At 40.2% G+C, this 18,078-nt stretch overlaps 1 protein-coding gene across 35 annotated transcripts; it reads right to left on the bottom strand.

Moving 5' to 3' along the window:
* Positions 1-4,983: 4,983 nt before the first annotated feature.
* Positions 4,984-18,028, bottom strand: TCEANC (transcription elongation factor A N-terminal and central domain containing). Of its 35 annotated transcripts, XM_068920062.1 has the most exons (7): positions 17,781-17,833; positions 16,036-16,138; positions 15,786-15,827; positions 14,023-14,169; positions 11,879-11,983; positions 9,918-10,064; positions 4,984-7,083 (listed from the first exon to the last, which is right to left on the bottom strand). In XM_068920062.1, exon 7 carries the CDS (start codon positions 7,073-7,075, stop codon positions 5,993-5,995), a length of 1,083 nt encoding a protein of 360 aa, XP_068776163.1. In that variant the 5' UTR covers positions 7,076-7,083; positions 9,918-10,064; positions 11,879-11,983; positions 14,023-14,169; positions 15,786-15,827; positions 16,036-16,138; positions 17,781-17,833; the 3' UTR covers positions 4,984-5,992. The 35 variants fall into 35 exon arrangements, 34 of the variants coding, with proteins under 34 accessions (XP_068776163.1, XP_068776122.1, XP_068776084.1 ...); XM_068920021.1 differs by lacking the exon at positions 15,786-15,827 and having other exon boundaries at positions 9,918-10,108; positions 17,828-17,928; XM_068919983.1 differs by having other exon boundaries at positions 9,918-10,108; positions 14,023-15,827; positions 17,828-17,928.
* Between the last annotated feature and the right edge of the window lie 50 nt (positions 18,029-18,078).

The following is an 18,078-nucleotide window of genomic DNA, read 5'->3' on the forward strand; positions in this document are numbered from 1 at the left end:
AGTTGATTTTGGATCTTAAGGATTTTATTCACATAGTTGTACTCATGAATAGATAATTGTTTTGATGTCACATGGGCTAGTAAATGGCTCAAAAATAACATCCCAATGGCAAATAAAGGACTTTTTTTTTTTTTTTTTGTGCATGAGAAAGTTCTGTATCAGCAGATCTTGTGAATAATGCTTTTTACCATCCATAGTTGGCAAGGAGACTTTGTCCTATCCTGGCAAGTAATGACATGGCCTCAATAAAACATAACTTTGTCACCTCCTGGCTGAATTACAGCAGTACAAAATAAGGGGATATGAAGTCATCTGCCTTTATTGCTCTGCTAATACCAGAACACAGCAAGCAACTCCCCAAGCAAACCAAGAAATTATCAAAGTGCTCTTGTTTCTTTCCTTATCTTAAGGCACTCAATGAACTGGGCCATTATACCCAAAAGATTTCCTGAAGGACTGTAATTCAACACATTTGCTTCTCAGCCACAGCCTAATAGTGTTACCAGGTAAATTTTCTTTGCTCCTGAAGAAAAATGACTCTTTTTTTTTTTGTTTGAAGAGATGCAGTTCTTGTCTTCAAGAACAAATGTGCATAGCACAGCAGACTGAATTGAATACATTTTAAATAAACAATAAACAGCACAACTTCCCTTTTGGCTAGGAAAGGAGGAAAGAGAAGGAGAAACAACAAATGGCAGCAGAATACTCCCCTGAAAAGTGCTACAGTAAAACAGTTGTGAGGGAGATATAAGAGGCCCTTATTGGAATGGAGTGAAAAGGATCTTGCAGTGAAACTCCTGGAACCAGTAGGAGTTTTGTCATTAATGTTAAGGAAGCAATATCGACTCCTATTTATTAATAAAATACTTCTCAGCATAATAGCTTTGCTTTAACATTAAAAATTGGGTGAAATTAATTATGAATTTAGCTATCATCATCCTAAGCCACATATTAAATGTCTTGCTGCTGTAGGCTTCTTAAGCTTTGAGTACAGTCTACATCTAAGACCTTACTACTAAATCATAGCATTCGGGAAGTAGCTGTGTGCAAATTTACAGCCAGTGTTTCTGGAAAATCCCAGGGAAGACGAAGACAGACTTAAGTCTTACTCTGCAAACATTTGCCCTGTGTCTGCTTGGAGTACCTCTAACGTCATCATGCTGCTTTGCAGAGAAGCACCACAGATAGGCTAAACATCATACCAAAAATAATTGTCTCCACTTTAAAAAGTTAAGAGATTTTTCCCATCAGGAACAAATGGAAAAAGGAAGTCTTCAACAACACAAGAAGAATCTAATTTTTGAAAGTTTTCCTTTTGTTCTTGCTTTTGGACTCTGACACTTCCTGTATTCCAGTTATCTGGACCCTCATGCTGACGTATACGCTATGTAGTTGACGTTTTAGGGCCATTTTGGGCCAAAGAATACAAGCTTATCCAGACAAACATTATAAGCCTGCTCTGTTACACAGTCTAGGTAGGAACAATATAACATACTGACAAACCGCAGCCAGGAGCAGTACTTTGCATAGCAAAACTAAGACCACACCTTTGTAAATAATCTCAGAAAGTCTACATGGTTTGAATGATTGTCTCTCATACTTGGCATCGCACGTCTGTAGTGTATTCAGATACATAGTGACACAATAGATGACATCCACTTTCTAGGAAACCTTTCAACTAAAAAACCTACAAGCGGAGAAGAAAAGTTAAGATAGTTGTCAGGGCATGGCAAGGCCGGGGGCTCCACGGGGCTGGTGTAGGGGGCTGCCGGTGGGACCTGTCCAGTGCTGGCCACTAGGGCCCATCCCCCTGCCCTGAGGGCGCAGGGCCCTGGGGGCAGCTGCAGCAGCCCCAGTCCTGGGTGGGGCGCATTGGGCACCCCCACGGGGACGAGACAGGGCCCGTGCTGGGGCCAGAGTGCAGGTCGGGGGTCCTGTGTCTGGGCAGGGGCAGGGCCACGGCGAGGCTGGAGCCGGCACCGCTGTGGCGTCTCGGGGCAGCGACTGAGCGCAGGCTGGGCTGGGAGGGGGCTGGGGCTGGTGGCAGGGAGGAAGCCAAGGGAGGACAGGCGGGCAGGGAAAGGGAGGGTTGCCGAGGCCCCCAGGGACTGGACTGATAGTAAGGCTGTGCTCGACAGTGAATAAAGTAGTATATATATTCTCTCTTAAAACTGAAATCAAACAGGCTTGGATACAAACACAGATGGAAAAATGGCTACATTGGTGATAGGAACTGAGTTTGAGTATGGTTTCATATACAGTTTTACCAACTGTTAAATGAAGTTGTGAGCAGCACAGCTATCGACATGAACTCGGCCTAAGGTGAAACTGAATCTGGACAAGTTTCTTCATCAGCACTGGAACTAACAAAGCCAGGCTTCATACAGATTTGGGGCCTGATCACACTTGCAATGACTCCCGTTTGCTCCCTCCCCCACCCAATACATTCTGTGCTAATTTCTGCCGGTATTCCCAGGTCTCTTCCCTATCCCAAACTGCTGCTATGTGTGTGTTGATTAGGGGTTAGCAGCTCAAATAGAATAGGTGGCTCTAAGGGCTCGGTCTCTTTCAGTAAGAGCATAAATTTCTTGTCATGATCATTGAATTTCACAAAATTTACAGAAATATCTTCATCTTTTAATGTCTATCCTTGTAACAAGACTCGTTAAAGAAAGTTATCAGGTTCAATTGTTGTTGGGAAGGAGGCAATGGAGGAATGCCTGCTCATGTCTTACTACTATAGAAAACTACTTTAAAAATCTGGATTTAGAATTGCAAGACTACTGAGAACTTGCCATAAGAGTACTAATTGCTATCAATTCCAAATGGATGAAAGAAAGTTTAAAGGATAGATGCAAAGGGGGCATGGTTGTAATTGATTTGACTAAGCAGTTACTGCCAATTGTTTCTCTATCATAAACAGCAACTGCAGTTGTTAGTAACTGGATATTGTTATTCTCCAGTCTTAGGAGAAAGGGAGAAAGGGCTAGAAGCGAAAGGGGTGGAAAGCAAACCCTCTTGCTGCTGTTGCAGGTACAGTTCACTCAGATCAGCACTGAGGCACATGTGTTCAGTGATCTAAAAAATTTCAACATAGCCACTGTTTATTTTTTAACTGCTCGGTTAATAGAGCTCTGTAGAAAGCCCCAGTCATGTTGGAGTGTATAGCTTAGCGCTATACATTTAGCGATGGGCAGTTTAAAAGAAAATGATGTTTCGCATCATGTCACAATTATAGGCAGTGTTATGGCAACCAATTTTAGTTCTGTCTCATAAAAAGGCTATCTCTGTCTTTTAATGTTTCCCTTCTCTAGGACAAAACTTAGATGAGCTGTACATTACTGGAACGGCTTCAAAACCATCTGCAGGCAGAAATTATGAGTGTCTACTGTTCATAGCTAAAATAAAGTCTCTTGCTACCCAATGATCTTATATAGTGCTGTACTAATGCACAGCTCTCAACAGCACCATGACCTCCAAAGTGACAGTGCAGAATTCTTTGTTTACTATAGACCACTGCAATGTTTTGTTTTACAGTTTTATTGAAAGCTAAATGTGATACTTTGCACAGAAGTAATTCCACATAAACAAACAGGGCTCCTTACAGGCATCAATTCCAGCACAGGTGTAGGTGTTGGGAAAGTCAGATACTAGCTGACTGGCTACACCTTCAAATACTGAGGTATTGAAGTATTTGCCTAATACTCTACTGTCCTAATGCTTTAATATTTGTTTTACATCAGTGCAATTCAACTAAAATATTTAATTTTCACAATAAAATCTGAGTAATGCCATAGCAAATGACTTTGCTGGATGTATTCACACTGCTAGCTTCCAAGAATGAGAAAGATTTGTCTCGTTTATACCAGTAGAATAATAATTAAGTACCACTTGTAATCAGGTTACACTGTTTCCACCATTTTCAGATAAAAGCCCATTTTCTGTTTTATTTTTAGTCCTGGTTGGCTGTTAATTCACAAGCAGCTATTTTCTAATCTTATCTCCCTAACTGCGTTCTCTGATGGCTCATGTGGCTGGAAAGCTCCAGGACAGTGTGTTAGCCCAGAGAAGCTGAAACCTCAGCTATGTTACAGACAGGCAGGTGCAAGAACTGACCTTAACTCCTCAGGCAGGTACTTGATAGGTTTCTCTGCCTGGTTAATGAATTTTAGCTTTGAACTGCAAAATGTATTTTGAAAAGATATCTACATTAACATAAAGTGTGTAGTTTTATTATGGTTATAACTTCCTTTGTGCTTTAAGGCATAACTGGCAATTTATTGACCCATTTCACCAGCTGGTAAGTGCTCCAACAAGGACCCCTCTATGAAGGTTATGTTTCCCGACAGTAATACTGCTTTGCTGCCAGACCCAAACCTCTCAGGCAGGGCAGATATATTTTTCACTGCATTTCCCTAGGTCCACGACTTGACACATTCACATCCTCAGGAAATGAGAACTCAATGCCAGATCCATTTTCTTTAACATTTCAGTACCTATAGCAAGTAAAAACCAATGGAGAAAGCAAACTAGGATCACAAGAGTGTGAATACATTCTTTTACAGACACAGCTGCATACCGTGCCCTAACTTGGTTGCTTCTACCAATTGAGAAAAGAAGTATCTCCCTGACTTCTGTTACTCGCTCCATTCGGGTGGCTGATTTCTGGATAAGTTTAAGCTTCCAAGGAAAAACAGGACTGATACTTGAGCGAGAAGAACGTTAAGGCAGTATGAATTTTTTTCATAAATAGCTCTAATAGATACAGTCACTGTTGACTCAGGAACAAAAAAGATTTATAAAAACTTTAGCTATTAAATTTCTTTCTATTTATTTTTCTGGGTAACCTGCAGGACATAAAAAACATTACTTTTCTCAGTTCAAAGGATTTTATTTTAAAAAGATGGTTTTGTTCTTAGATGAAGAAATAGTGTTAGTTAGTGGCTGATGTCCCAGTTCAAGAGAGGATATCCAGTCGGGATGTAATTAATACCATACCTTTATTTATTGAAGAAAGAGAAATTTCATAATGGGTTTGCATAATTTCCTGAAATAAACCACTGTCCGATTAATTTCTTAACAGGTGCAGTACATAACATCTAATAATGCAAGTCTGAGCTTCAACCTGATAGGTTGTGTCACAAGCCATGTTGATAGGATATCAATATCAATTCCTGGGCAATATGCTCTAGAGGACCCTGCTGGAGCAGGGGGGTTGGACTAGATGATCTCCAGAGGTCCCTTCCAACCTCAACCATTCTGTGATTCTGTGATAAGCAATCTTATCCTAAATTTTTCCCCCTCAATAGCTACAAAAAGCTTAAATAGAAGTGCATTTCTGCTTTCATTTGCTAGCTGCCTTCCCTGACTCTTATAAATCATTTTTCATTCCTTTTTTTCCTTTTAAATAAATTGGTTTGAGAGGTAATATCTATCTTACACTTGCTTGCAAAAAGCGACTTAATTAAGGAGAGAATCCACGCTGAACGTTTTGTAATGCACAAAGTATGTGAACTGCAGTTTGGTAAAGAGTTTTTTTACTATAAACTCATGCTCTCTGAAAGAACTCTTGCTGAAGATAACTAAAATTCCAAGCAACCAGTACCTCTGGGGGGGGGGGGAGGGGGGCGGGGGATGGGGTGGGGAAGGTTTTGCAGTACTTGGAATATTTGTAAGGGATTTGCTAGTGGATGCTCCTCTCTCAGCTATCGCATTAACCACGGGGGTTTTTAATTTGTTTTTGTTTTAAATGCATTGACATATATATTTATAGAAAGAAATCACAGAAGGTTTGATCAAATCATCATCAAATATAACCTAGCAATTTTTTAAACTGGTATCTTGCAGTTTATTAGTTGCAGCATCTACATAACAACATTAATATAAACTGCAAATTATACAGTTTCAACAGACGTGCCTTCTCATGTCCATGTATCAGTATTCTAACATTTTGCAATTTTTGATTCTAAATCACTTATTAAGAGTTACAGTATTACAAGCAGACCCATCTGCTATGATACCATTGTTCTCCACAGGCATTACAAATAACGTAAGTTAGCATTTGGTCATCTGGATTTGTGTTTCGTACCCAACTTGGAAGAAAGAGAGTTCCTCTGGCAATCACTGTGACAGTGCAATCAAATTTTTCACAGCGCCTGCATTTTATTTTGTTTGTCTGTGTGCCATTAATGACTTGTGGAAGCTGATGTTCCTGAAGAGAAGTTTCTGTGTACAGAGCCCTGAGCTGTTTCAGTTCATCACTGGCCATTTCCATCACTGTCATCTCAGCGAAGGCCTTTGGACTCAAAGTCCCTGAAGAAAGGTTATGTTTTAAGTGGCAACTTTTAGGGTTCTTCAAGTTAGAGATTTTGCTTCTGATGCAATTTTTATACTTCTTCTCATTTTTAGCGTGAAGAGCAAATATATGCTCTTCAATTTCTTTTGACAGTTCTAGCCATTTACTGGTTTCTTCTTTGTCTTCAGCAGAACCAGTCAAAGCTTTATAAAGAAGATCTGAGCATTTACATCTCAGAGCTTTTATGTGATCCTGCTGCAAGCTTGCTTCATCAACAAGAGGTTTAGAATCCGCATTATTAGTATGCCGTTCTTCAAAAGGAGAAAGCTGATGATCCATGTTGCTTTCTGGGCCATTATATACCACATTTTTGGCAACACTTTGTGATGGGACCAAAATTTTAGTTGCATCTAGTAACTCCTGCTGACATGGTCCAGCCAACCGTGTCTGTTCTCTGGGAACCACACTGAGATGTTGGTCATCTTCTTCCAAATACACAGAATCTGACTTTTTAACTTGCATTGAGTGAACATGGTTGTTCTTGTAAAGTGCTTTCCACTTAAATAATAAATGCTTTGCTTTCTTTTTCAACACTGCTGAAGGGCAGCTCTTGAGCACTCGGTATACAGCCTTGGCAGCATCTGTCCCCTGAAGATATTCTACAGTCATATCAATACCTTCCAGCTCTTTAAGATGATTTTCAATATCTTGGAAATTGTTATCAGACAGTAGCTTTTCAATACAATGGGCTCTGTGCACAATATTTTTCTGGTCAGACATTTTTAAATCTGAAAGCCAAGAAAAGTTTTATCACATTTACTATAATTATGTCATCTATTAATTCATTTTTAAAAATATATTTTCAGAAGGTTTTCTTTTTGCTGTATGCTATTTTGCACTATTTTATTTGTATATATCACTGTTTTTGCCAACTTTTTCATGAAACTGTATATAGTGGGCATGGCAAAAGCAAAACGTGGAGAAGCCTGGGTCCCGGGAAAGTGCAAGTGGGCAAGTTAGTTTAACTTGTGAAAGGAAAATATTGGCTGGACAGAGAAGAGCCTAGGAACTTCTGCTGCGGCAGGGTTAAGAATTTAAAGAGTAGGGCATGACACTAGGTTTTAAGGAAAAGTATAGTTTATTGCCAAAAAAACACACTAACAAAGATACTGCTTGTCCTACTTTTTTTTCTATGCACGTACACCGAATCAGAAGTACATAAGCAGATTCTCAGCTACTGCAAGAACACAGGTAACTACATAACCACTCTGCCAAACTTCTGAGACTAGAGATAGATTTTACACAATGCTTTGTGCATTAGTAGACTCCAGATCCACTGGACTACAGAGGAGCAACTGTGTTCTGAAATTCAGCATTTTTCACCAAAAGAGCCAGATGAACTGATGTTTAAAAATCTAGATACTATTAGCAGATGACACTCTTCTCAAAAAAGACAAAAAGAAAGCTTTATAGGCAACGTAATTCCCCTTCCTCACACATACCTATAAGCAAGAAAAATGTAATTTAGGGTTTTTACAGTATTTGTGTCAACAGAGTTGAGTAATAAATGCTGGTTTTCAGAGAATCAGTGTATTTCTCTATCACACAAATGTATACAGTCTATTAAAAAATATGTCTGGGATCTACTGCTGTAACAGTTTTTTCAATGACATAACAATGTCCTTAGGCTGTTGAATACACTTTGCACTAGCTTCCTGATAATCTTCAAGGGCAGCTTTCTAAGTACATACTACACTAATTTAATCTGAAAGTTGCAGTGACATGGAAGCTTACTGCAACACCCATATCCAATTACTGCCATCTTTCTAGAATGCATATGTAAAATAATCCTTCTCACAAAAACTGATTTACTGTCTCAACTTTTGGGAACCCTTATTCAAATATCTTTTCCCATTCTTCACAGCTTTCAAGCATCTGATTAAAAATGAACTCAGTAAAAGCTGCAATGATACAGCATATTAGAAAAAGAAAGAAAAGTGGGTCCAGAAAATCCGTATTATAAGGTGATATGTTTTTTTTTTTCTTTCTTTCCAAATCAGTCCGTCCCTGTAGCCATACCCTAATTTAGCAAGGTTTTTTCACAAATCCTATAAATGCTGAGCTGTTTGGCTAACTGTGCTTTGTGTGTGTGTGTGTGTGTGTGTGTGTGTGTGTGTGTGTGTGTGTGTGTGTGTTTTTAAATCAACACCCCAAGTTTCCATTTGATTTCTCATAAGAAACCCCTTAGTTAAAATCGAAGGTATAGGTTTTACAAGCTTAATTTGGAATAGGAAAGTAACATGTAGCAAAGCTACGCTTTTTACAAACGTGTTTATTGCTGCCACTAGCCTGTACGACAGAGAATCACATTCTTTCCTTAGACCAATAAACCAGAAGTCTCTTTTTCTGCCAGTAAGCATTAAACAACTCCTGATAGATGCAGAAATTATATATGTGCATCAAGAACTACACATAAAACATACAAAGTTGGAAAGTTTTAGAAAACTTGAAGACTTACATTATGTTAGTTTATATTAACATTTACAGCAAACAGATGAAATTACGTGGATTGGTTCTTCATTTCATACTTTTCCTCAAGCCTTTGATATTTCACAAGAATAAAATCAAACAGCTAATGTGGGAATGGTATCTGATCAAAAAATGCTGACCTATTTTAGGTGAATTTTTCAAGCGCCTATCAAAATGTCAGTTATCAGGCCTTTAAAATAATTTCTATGTATCATCATGACTTGATAAAAAAGATTTCTTTAGTTAATAATGAATGGAAGCTACAGTGCTAAGGTTGGGGGCTACTCTGCAGCTGGTTTAAGCAAGACTGACATAATCCACTGCGTCTTGAGCCAAAAAACACATTTTGGTCCTTACACTACCTGTGACCCTCAAAAATACCTCAACCTTTCACTTGTTATGCAAGACATCATGTTTTACTCCTCTTCCAACAGTTTCTCTTTACAGCTGGTAACCGAGAGGTGAGTTAGACTAATAAACTTTTAACCACGGTCTCTGACGCTGCCCTTTCCCTTGCTAGCTGTGTCATATTATAGTTTGCCTATCAGGGCAAGGTGGTTCCATAACAGTGACACCTACAAATTGCTACTTGCTATTTCTGTAAATTCTTAAAGGGTAAAGAGACTTCCTCGTATACTTATGAAGTACCTGATAAAACTGCTGTTTTACAGTAATAACATTCTTAAGGCATTCCCTCTCTGTATTCTGACTAGCTTTAAATGAAAAGAAAAAGGGAATTTTAGAATGCAGACTCTCATGGCTTTAATAAGATTTCTTTTGTTTCCTTTTTTAAAGCCTTGTGACACAAAAAAAGTCTTCTGCTTAGGACAATGTGCAAATTTACACACACATAAAAAATTAATAATACTAACATTCTCCTGTTTGCCAAGAAGAACTGAATACAGAATTAATTGCTATGTTTTGAGCATAACTGTGTTCCTCTTTTCGTAGGATTTAACCTTCTCAGTTCATACGCAAAAACAGTGTTTTGTCTGAAGTTGCATAAATCCTGATTCTACTCCAGAAACAATCATAAGCGAGCTAAAGACTGAAAAAAGGCTAGCTACATATGTGTACATTTAAATAAACTTACAAGCACGTTTCTCGAACCATCACTGTTTCCAAGATGCAATCTCCCTAAAACAGGTGAGAAGACAGGGAACAGGTATGGCTGGATAACTTGTACACTCTGCTGCCTTCAGGAACTGCCAGCAAGGACTGTCAGCCCTATTTGTTTTCTCTGTGGCAGAAATAAGTTCAAACTTTAGGTAGGGCCTCAGAGGTCTGAAGAAGAAAAGAGATAGACAGACAGGGAGAGAGGATAAACCCTACAAACTGTTTCTACAATCAGGAACCACACACCAACCTGACCTCAACAGTGAATGCTGTCTGCATTCACTTAACTTGTCTTTAAATAGCTTGTTCTTGTCTGATATTTTTGAAGTCTTATAACACCTCAGTAATAAGTATTACAGAAATGGATCCACTACTCCAATACCGTTCCAGAAACAAAGAAAGAAACTGAATGCATTTTTCAAATAAGTTAGTTGAACTCTCTGCATCCAACTCTCTGCATACCAAAACGGATATATAATTGCATCCTCGCTCATCTGTTCTGCTGTAGGAACACACAGAGCCTGTGAGAGTGGAAAGAGGTGTTTTCTTAAGTAGGGTGGCCATCATAAATAGTAGATAGGTTCTCTGTTTCCCAAACACTAAGCAGCTTATGTTAGGAGATGATGATCTGCTGGCATTTTTCAAGCAATTTAGGGCAGAGGAAGTGCCACTGTCATATGCTCAACCAAAATGTTTTGCCTTGTGCCTTAGAATCAGCTCTGCTCCTTCTAATACGCTCCACTTTAAACATTTTTTTTCAGTTCTTGTGCCTATGTATTTGTATTGTTTTATGCTACGCATACTAGAAAATAGTCTACTTATCCAAATGCAAGATGAACTCATGAATTCTCTGCATTTAGTATACAGCATGTAGGTTTATAAAGGATATAGTTTAATACACATATATTCAGTCTTACTGTACTGATCACAGAATCACAGATGTAGATTTACAGTGAGGAAGAGCTAAAGATGGGAGCTATAGCTTAACACAGCCTGTCATGTATAGCTGTGGTGTTGCCAAACTTCCCTCCCTCCCTCTCACTTACTGCATTGAGGGCTATGGACATGCAAAGAAATTACTACTCACAGAGTGCTCGGGTGGTAATTTGTCCATGCATAGCCTTTTACCCTATGGAAAAGGTGAGGTATTTTGATCCTCTTTCACTGAGGACTATGCTACATAAAGTTTCCTCTCCAATACTGTAGGCTGAGGACTTGTACGCAGGAAATAGAGCACTGATTTAGCACGTCTTCTGCTTTACAGTAATGGCTGTTGTGGCTGGTTATCCTCCTGACCCTAGGCAGCCCACCAGGGCAGCAGCGTTAAGACACGCCAGTTTTGGTGGCCAGTCTCACATAAGAAAATCCTGTGGCTGAAAGGATTCCTTGAGCTCTACAGGCATGAATACCATTTACAGCTGGGCTGATAATAAAACCTCCAAAGGGTGCTGGAGCCCATGCGTTGACATCTGCAGGGATGGCTCTCAGCTATTCTGCCACATGCTCACAGTGAATTACTTTACACTTACTAGACATACAGTTACTGAAAAGGAGCTGACATATGCCAGCTCATTACCCCACAGTAAGATGCATTTTTTTCCTAATAAGCAAGTCTAAGGCAACCTGTTTTTTTTTTTTTTTTTAAATTGTCTAGCAAATTTATTAAAGGTTGTTTTGGACCGGATTAAATGTAGTGTATACATTCTCTCTTAGTATATGTGAGAAAAGGTACACTAAGGCAATAATTAAATTCTTGAAAATTTTAAGATCTTTGTAGTGATGCACTGACTTTTCCAAGTTCATGCAATATTAAATTCAAGTACATAAAGGTTATGGAGTAAATTAAACAAACAAACCCAAAACAGAATACGGGCACTGAATTAGGAACAATGACTTAAAAATAATCTTAGTAATTCAATCACTCAACAGGTTACTCACATTTAAGGCAAAACAATCACTTCTTAGGAAAGGGTTTCCTCAATACGTATGATGAACAGTAAAGAGGTAGAACTGAGTGTTTCCCTTCAAACTTATTCAGCAAAGCTAGAATGAAGAATCAGAAAAGATAAAGTCATTGAAATATATTATAAGAACTGAATCGAATTCCACAATTAATGACTTTGCTGGAATGGGATATTCAATGGTAACTGGCCGAAGCACAAGAAACAACCAGCAAAAAAAACCCACTGAATAAAGGTAATGCACATCTTTATCAATGACAATAAAGAAGTTTCTGTGGGGAAAGCATTCTTGGAACCACACTGGCGTTGTTGCGTGTACCTATTTTTCAAGAAATTTTAAGATCTTCCGATGTGACATGTAATACATACATATAAAATATTGCACTAACTACCCAATCATAAATTTCATCTTAGTTGCCGAGTTAAAAGGCAACGCCATGGGGAAAAAAATATTGTTTGTGCATTCCCTGCTCTGTAAATAAAGCAAGGACCGGATTTTAATCACCACAGTTGATGGATAGTATTATTATACAGAAGTAGAAATTAAACAGAGATTCTTGTACTTACAAAGCACATACAAGGTCATGAAACAGTTTTACTACTGCAGGCTTCTTTCAGAAGATGAAAGAAGACGAGCTATGAAAGAGGATGAGGCAGAGCTGTTCCCTAATGCTAGGAAACCTGCAAAGCATATCATCCTAAGTCTGGATGTCAAGACCTCCTTTGCTTCTAGAATTGAGGCATAACATGATTCACCCAGACAACTGCAGAAGACATGTTTTTCACATATTTGTAGGGAAGAACAAAGAATTACTCATGTGTGAAGCCAGTGGTAACACTGGAGTATATTTTCCAGACAAAGTTCACTTGGAACCAAAGGAGAGCATGCCCGAGTTCCTTCCTGCTCAGACTCCCATTCCTTAAATGAAGGTGTTTATGCCATAAAACAGGTTTTCTGTGTTTTGTGGAATGATGGCAAAATTGAAAACATACACTCTATGTTCTTCTCACGGGTAGACTTTTGCTTTTTTGTTACTATGCAAAAAGAACCGTGGAAGTCTGTGGTGTCCAAGACAGTAGCTAACTCTCCCACTGCCAGGAGATTTTAAAGTAATCTTCTATTATGTCAGATAAGCAAAATTCTTGTTTGAAATAAAGATTTAAAAGTAGAGAAATTGGTATTTAAAACAACTATAGGTATTCTACAAGTATCTATCATTCTCTCCATTTCTCGATGACAAAAGTGAGGCTTACGGGGTGAAATGACCTTCCTAACCTGCTTCTGTAAGTCAGCTGCAGAATGAAAAACACAAGCACGACATCTCAAACCACAGCTCTACCTCTCTGATAACCTCACAGTCCTAAGCAGCTGTTCATAGTGTTGAACATTTGAGAACAAAGATGGAATAAAGAGGAAGCAGGGGAAAGCCTCAAAGCTTTCTGAAGAGAAAGCAAGAGCTTCACAGAAAGCTAACTGACGTTTTAAAAGGTAAAATGTTACCACCGGAGGGAGCTGTAATACAGCAAACCCATGGAATCGTGTCTAAAAGTGCATAGCAAAGAACTCCAGGCTGTTAAGAGAAAACTATTTCCCTCTCTAGGACTTTTAAGATTGGCTATGGAGACTTCACACTTTTATGGCACCTGTTTGCCTCAAGTTAGCCAAAGCCCCGGTATGTCCAAAGGTGTTGGTATACAGACAGGAAGGAATGCGTTCACTCCTCATGTAGTCATTGTCCTGCATATTGCTCTGTCATTCATAAATCACCACCTGATTGACTGCTATTTAGCAAATGCTGAACAAACATTGGTAAAACTAACTGAATCATATACCCCTTTGGTATTCTGCTGTCTTGCTAGTTGAACAGGTAAGAAATAAAAGAAAAAAGCGAGTATGCATGTTCTTTCTCTGAGGTTATGAAATGCATCATACATTTTCTGTTACTGCATATCTACAATACAAATGACAGTTTTGTGCAGTACAAAATAAACAGTTTCTACCTTTCCAGCAACTACACACGGCATTTCCATCCTGCTTAACTTTATCAATGCATGACAACGTTCACTTCAATTGAAAGTGTCTACTTGAAAGTTATAAGGTAAAGATTGACTCATATTTACAATTAGACCCTTTAATACTGTGCTGATGAGGTACTTCCTTGCCAAATCTTCAGAACCTCTCACATTGTCTGCATGATATAACGAGTCGCTTGTGTATAGAAGAATAAAGGATGGTGAACGATACAAAATTTGTAAGTCGGTTTGCTCCTAAGGAAAAAAAAAAAAAAAGATCAGGTTGCCTCAGATTTGAAATGACTCTAATACTATAATAATAATACTAAATTAAATTAAAAAAAAAACTAAAATGAAAAAAAAACAACAAAACAGCCTGAAACATTTGCTGCTAACTGCAAAGATAGCCCTTGGAAAAAAAAAAAAACAGTGCCTTCTGCAAATTCATCCGTGGTAAGTGCCTTGTCTCAGCCATATGCCTGGAACAATTCCAAGCCATACCCTACTCTGCCTTAGCCCGGCCAACTCCCAGATATTCCGAGACAAACTCAATGCATCCAAGTAAGTGTGTATGAATGTCTTGAAAGTGCAGAGAAGGTTGAGCACTAATCCTCTTCTCCCTCACTCTAACCTGAGACATAGATGATTTTTCTCCCCAAGGAATTCTATGTAAGCAGAAGAAACCCAGATCATAGGCAAGAAAAAGATGTGAAGAGGGTGAGTTCTCTTAAAGGTGGAACAAATCTTCCACTAAAAATGTGGTCAATGCTAGTTGATATGCTGTGTAGCCCAGCCCTAGAAACCCCACATTTCTTGCCTTGGGCAACCTAAATTCCATATAAACAATGGAAATGATCAAACGTTATTTCAAACCCACAGACTAAAAGGAAATCTGAGAATTCTCACAGCCAGTCTCCAGACCTAAAAAACATTCCTTCATCCCATCTACAGTGGGAGAGCGGATATGAAAGATGTCACCAATAAATCATTTTCCTGGGCTTTTATTTCATCTTGGCTAAAACAGAGCTCTTCCTGTTTCTCAGCAGCACTGCTCTCTCCCTTCCCCCCAAGACCTCTGAACTTTACAGAGTTTCAACTTCGAAGAAAGCCTCATGAATAACATTGAGCTAATACAATAATAACTGAGATAATACAACACTACCGTTGCCAGATATCCTCATTGACCAGAAGAGTTACCTCCTAGTCACAGATCTATAAGAAGCAAAGTACACGATCTCAGAATTACTGCAAAGCCATTCCAGAAATCTCTCCCTCAATTACAGAACTCTAGAAATGTAGTACAGGAGGCAAAATGAATCTTCTGTTTCTCTGTACACAACGGAGTAGAATCACAGAGAACAAGGCAAAGAAAATTATGTTAAAATATCATGTAAAAACATTTTTAAAAACAAAAGAAAAGAGTATAGGAATAATAAACAATCTGATAGAGCAATAGTTTTGTACTGCATCACCCACATTAAAGAGACTGCTTTAACTATAGTAGCCTTAACTAGTCTGGAGTTATACTCTCCCTACCCTGAATTTCTCTTACTGGATCCATTCTCTCACAGCTTTCTTTGCCAGAGAGGGGGTTTGCAAGAGAGAGATTGGCAGCAGTAGATTGTACTCACGGGAGGATGTATATAAAAGGCTAATTTTTATCCTGATTTGGAACTGCTTCCCCTAGAACCTGCATTTTTCATTAGAATGGGAAATCTATTTCCTAAAACAAACAAACAAAAAAAGACTGCATAATGAAGTTATCAAGCCTCAGGGATCAAGACCCAATGTACAGTTCTCAGCACACTTTTCTGATAAGATCAAACAAACATGTATGGACTTAATGAGGAAGGAAAATCTGCTGCCCTTACCAGGCTTAGCACAACTCTCTTCATTTGGCATCAGTACATATGCTGGAGCAAAAAAAAAAAAAAAAAGAAAAAAAGAAAGGACTAAAAATGGTACAGCTACACCTTGTGAGTGACAACTCTGACTTTCCTCACTGGTAACAACTAGCTGAGAATATTCTTTATGAATTAAACCACTTTTACTACAGCTGTTGAGTTGTAGACGTTCCAGCTGATGTTACAATGAAAGCACGCATCCCAACAGAGCTTTTACCTTGCTGAAGGCTTCTTTTAATAATTACTTGCAGGCTTAAATTCCAGTATACCACAACTGAAGTAAATGTTCTGTCTGCAGTGTCTTTTCATAACATATTGTGCTGAGAAAATAAATCAATACACTATAAAAATGAAACACGTAAATCATAAAATCTGTCGTGAACTTTTGAGGGTGACTAGGTATTTTTTGATCATTTGTTGAACGAACATACTTATTGCTTCAACGTTCAGTTTCTAGCTCAGCCTCAGCTCCACGCTACTTCCTTTTACCATTTACTTGTTGGGGATATAGTTACGTTAGATATCACTTTACCATTCTATTACAGGTCTTCCATTGAGAAATTAAATAACTTTTTCCCTTTAGAAACATATTCCTTTACATGCAGAAGAGCACATATGTTCCCCACTCCTTTACAAATAAATTATGTTACAAACAAAGCATATTTGTAAGATATTAACAACTTTTAAAAATTCTTCTGCTAAAATACAAAAGGGAATGCTTAATACATATAAAGTCTAAACATTTGAGAGCTTTCAACGATGCTTGACATATACCGATTGAAAACAGGAAGGATGTGACATACACTTGAAATGGATTTTTAAAGTCCTTAGTTATGAAAAACAAAACTACATTGCTGAATAAAAGTGTGAACTCTTTCATTCCATTCCAAATCGATGTCAGCAGTTGACTTATCTGAATACATCAATGCTGCGTGGAGACTAACACAATAAATCTCAAAAAAATTCCCACAGTACCATCAGCACGGATATTCATCCTGCAATTTTCAAGTTTAGCCTCTTCCGCAATGAGGATTACAGCCGCTCATGACAAATCACTAGGGTAATTACGACAGTGCAGAGAAGCAGCCCTGCCGCATGCATTTGGATAAAACCAGCTGACGTTTGCTTGACAGGAAAATCAACTGGAGACCACAGCTCACCTGGAGGGCTTAGGGAGTTGGTGTGTCTACCCCAGTGGCCGACCATCGGCACTGTAACGGGGGTGTCGGACACTAGTGTAAGACACTACATGCAAATCTGACTGCAAATTAGTTTGCGATCGCTCCCATAAAAACCGTGGCCCAGTGCAATTTCTAATGGATCCCACACAGGGATCTGAGGAGTGTGCTAACTCCATGCCTTTTATTTCAAATTCGCCATTAAAACTTCCTCAGAGGTCTTTCTCCCACAACTCCTCGGACGCTTCCCGCTGAAGTCGGGTCCGCTGCCGTATTGCTTAAGGGCAAATTTTTGCCCCCTTTCTCGGTCTCCTCGGCACGCCGAAGACAGACAGAAAAGCAAGCACTGACCTACCCACCACCACCACTAACTCCTCAGGAAACGCTTCCTGCGCCACGCCGTCCTTCACCGATTCTCCTTGGGTCTGCTCCTGCTCGCGGCCCCGCGCGGCCGGAGCCGGGGCCTGCCACGCCTGTCACCCCACCACGGAAGAAACGGGACCAGCCTGGCACCCGCCTCAACGCGCCACCCGGCGAAGCAGCGCGGACGGCTCCTCTCTGCGGGCGTCGGGGGCCGCCGCCGGGCGGGCCGAGCCCGCGGCCGCCGACGCCATTTCGGGGCGCTCCGGCGCCCCCGCGCCGCGCCGCTCGCTCCCGCCGCCCCCTCCTCACGGGCCGCGCTCCCAACGCCCGGAGACGGGCAGCAACGTCTCCCCGGCATCCCCTGACAGGCAGCGCGGGGGGAGCCTATGCGCCTCGCTGCCGCTGCCCTGGCGAAACGCACAGCTTCACCGACAAACCACCCCCCGGCACCGAGGCTGGCGCCGTTACCTCCGCGCCGGGCCTCAACATGGCGCCTCCCCCCCCCCCCGCCTAGCTCGCCGCTTCCTGCCTCCGCTGCGGGCAGCGCAGCCGCCGCCATCTCGTGCGGGGTCAGCGGCAGCCCGCTCCGCCCCGCTGGGCGCCGGCCTGGGTAGCGGGCCGTGGGTGCCGCTCTCAGACGGTGTGTTTCCCAAATAGCGGGGGAGAAAAAGGGCTTTGGCCCTGCTCCGTCCTGAGCCTTAGGGAAAAAAAAATTGTTA

This window comes from Struthio camelus, chromosome 1, assembly GCF_040807025.1.
Source record: "Struthio camelus isolate bStrCam1 chromosome 1, bStrCam1.hap1, whole genome shotgun sequence".
Taxonomy (NCBI): domain Eukaryota; kingdom Metazoa; phylum Chordata; class Aves; order Struthioniformes; family Struthionidae; genus Struthio; species Struthio camelus.

Coding starts and splice junctions, on each gene's coding strand:
- TCEANC (XM_068919905.1), bottom strand. CDS start 17,918: ATGGCGGCGGCTGCGCTGCCCGCAGCGGAGGCAGGAAGCGGCGAGCTA. Junction 7,084..17,827: donor TGTTGAGGCCCGGCGCGGAG/GTAACGGCGCCA, acceptor CTTGGCTTTCAG/ATTTAAAAATGTCTGACCAG.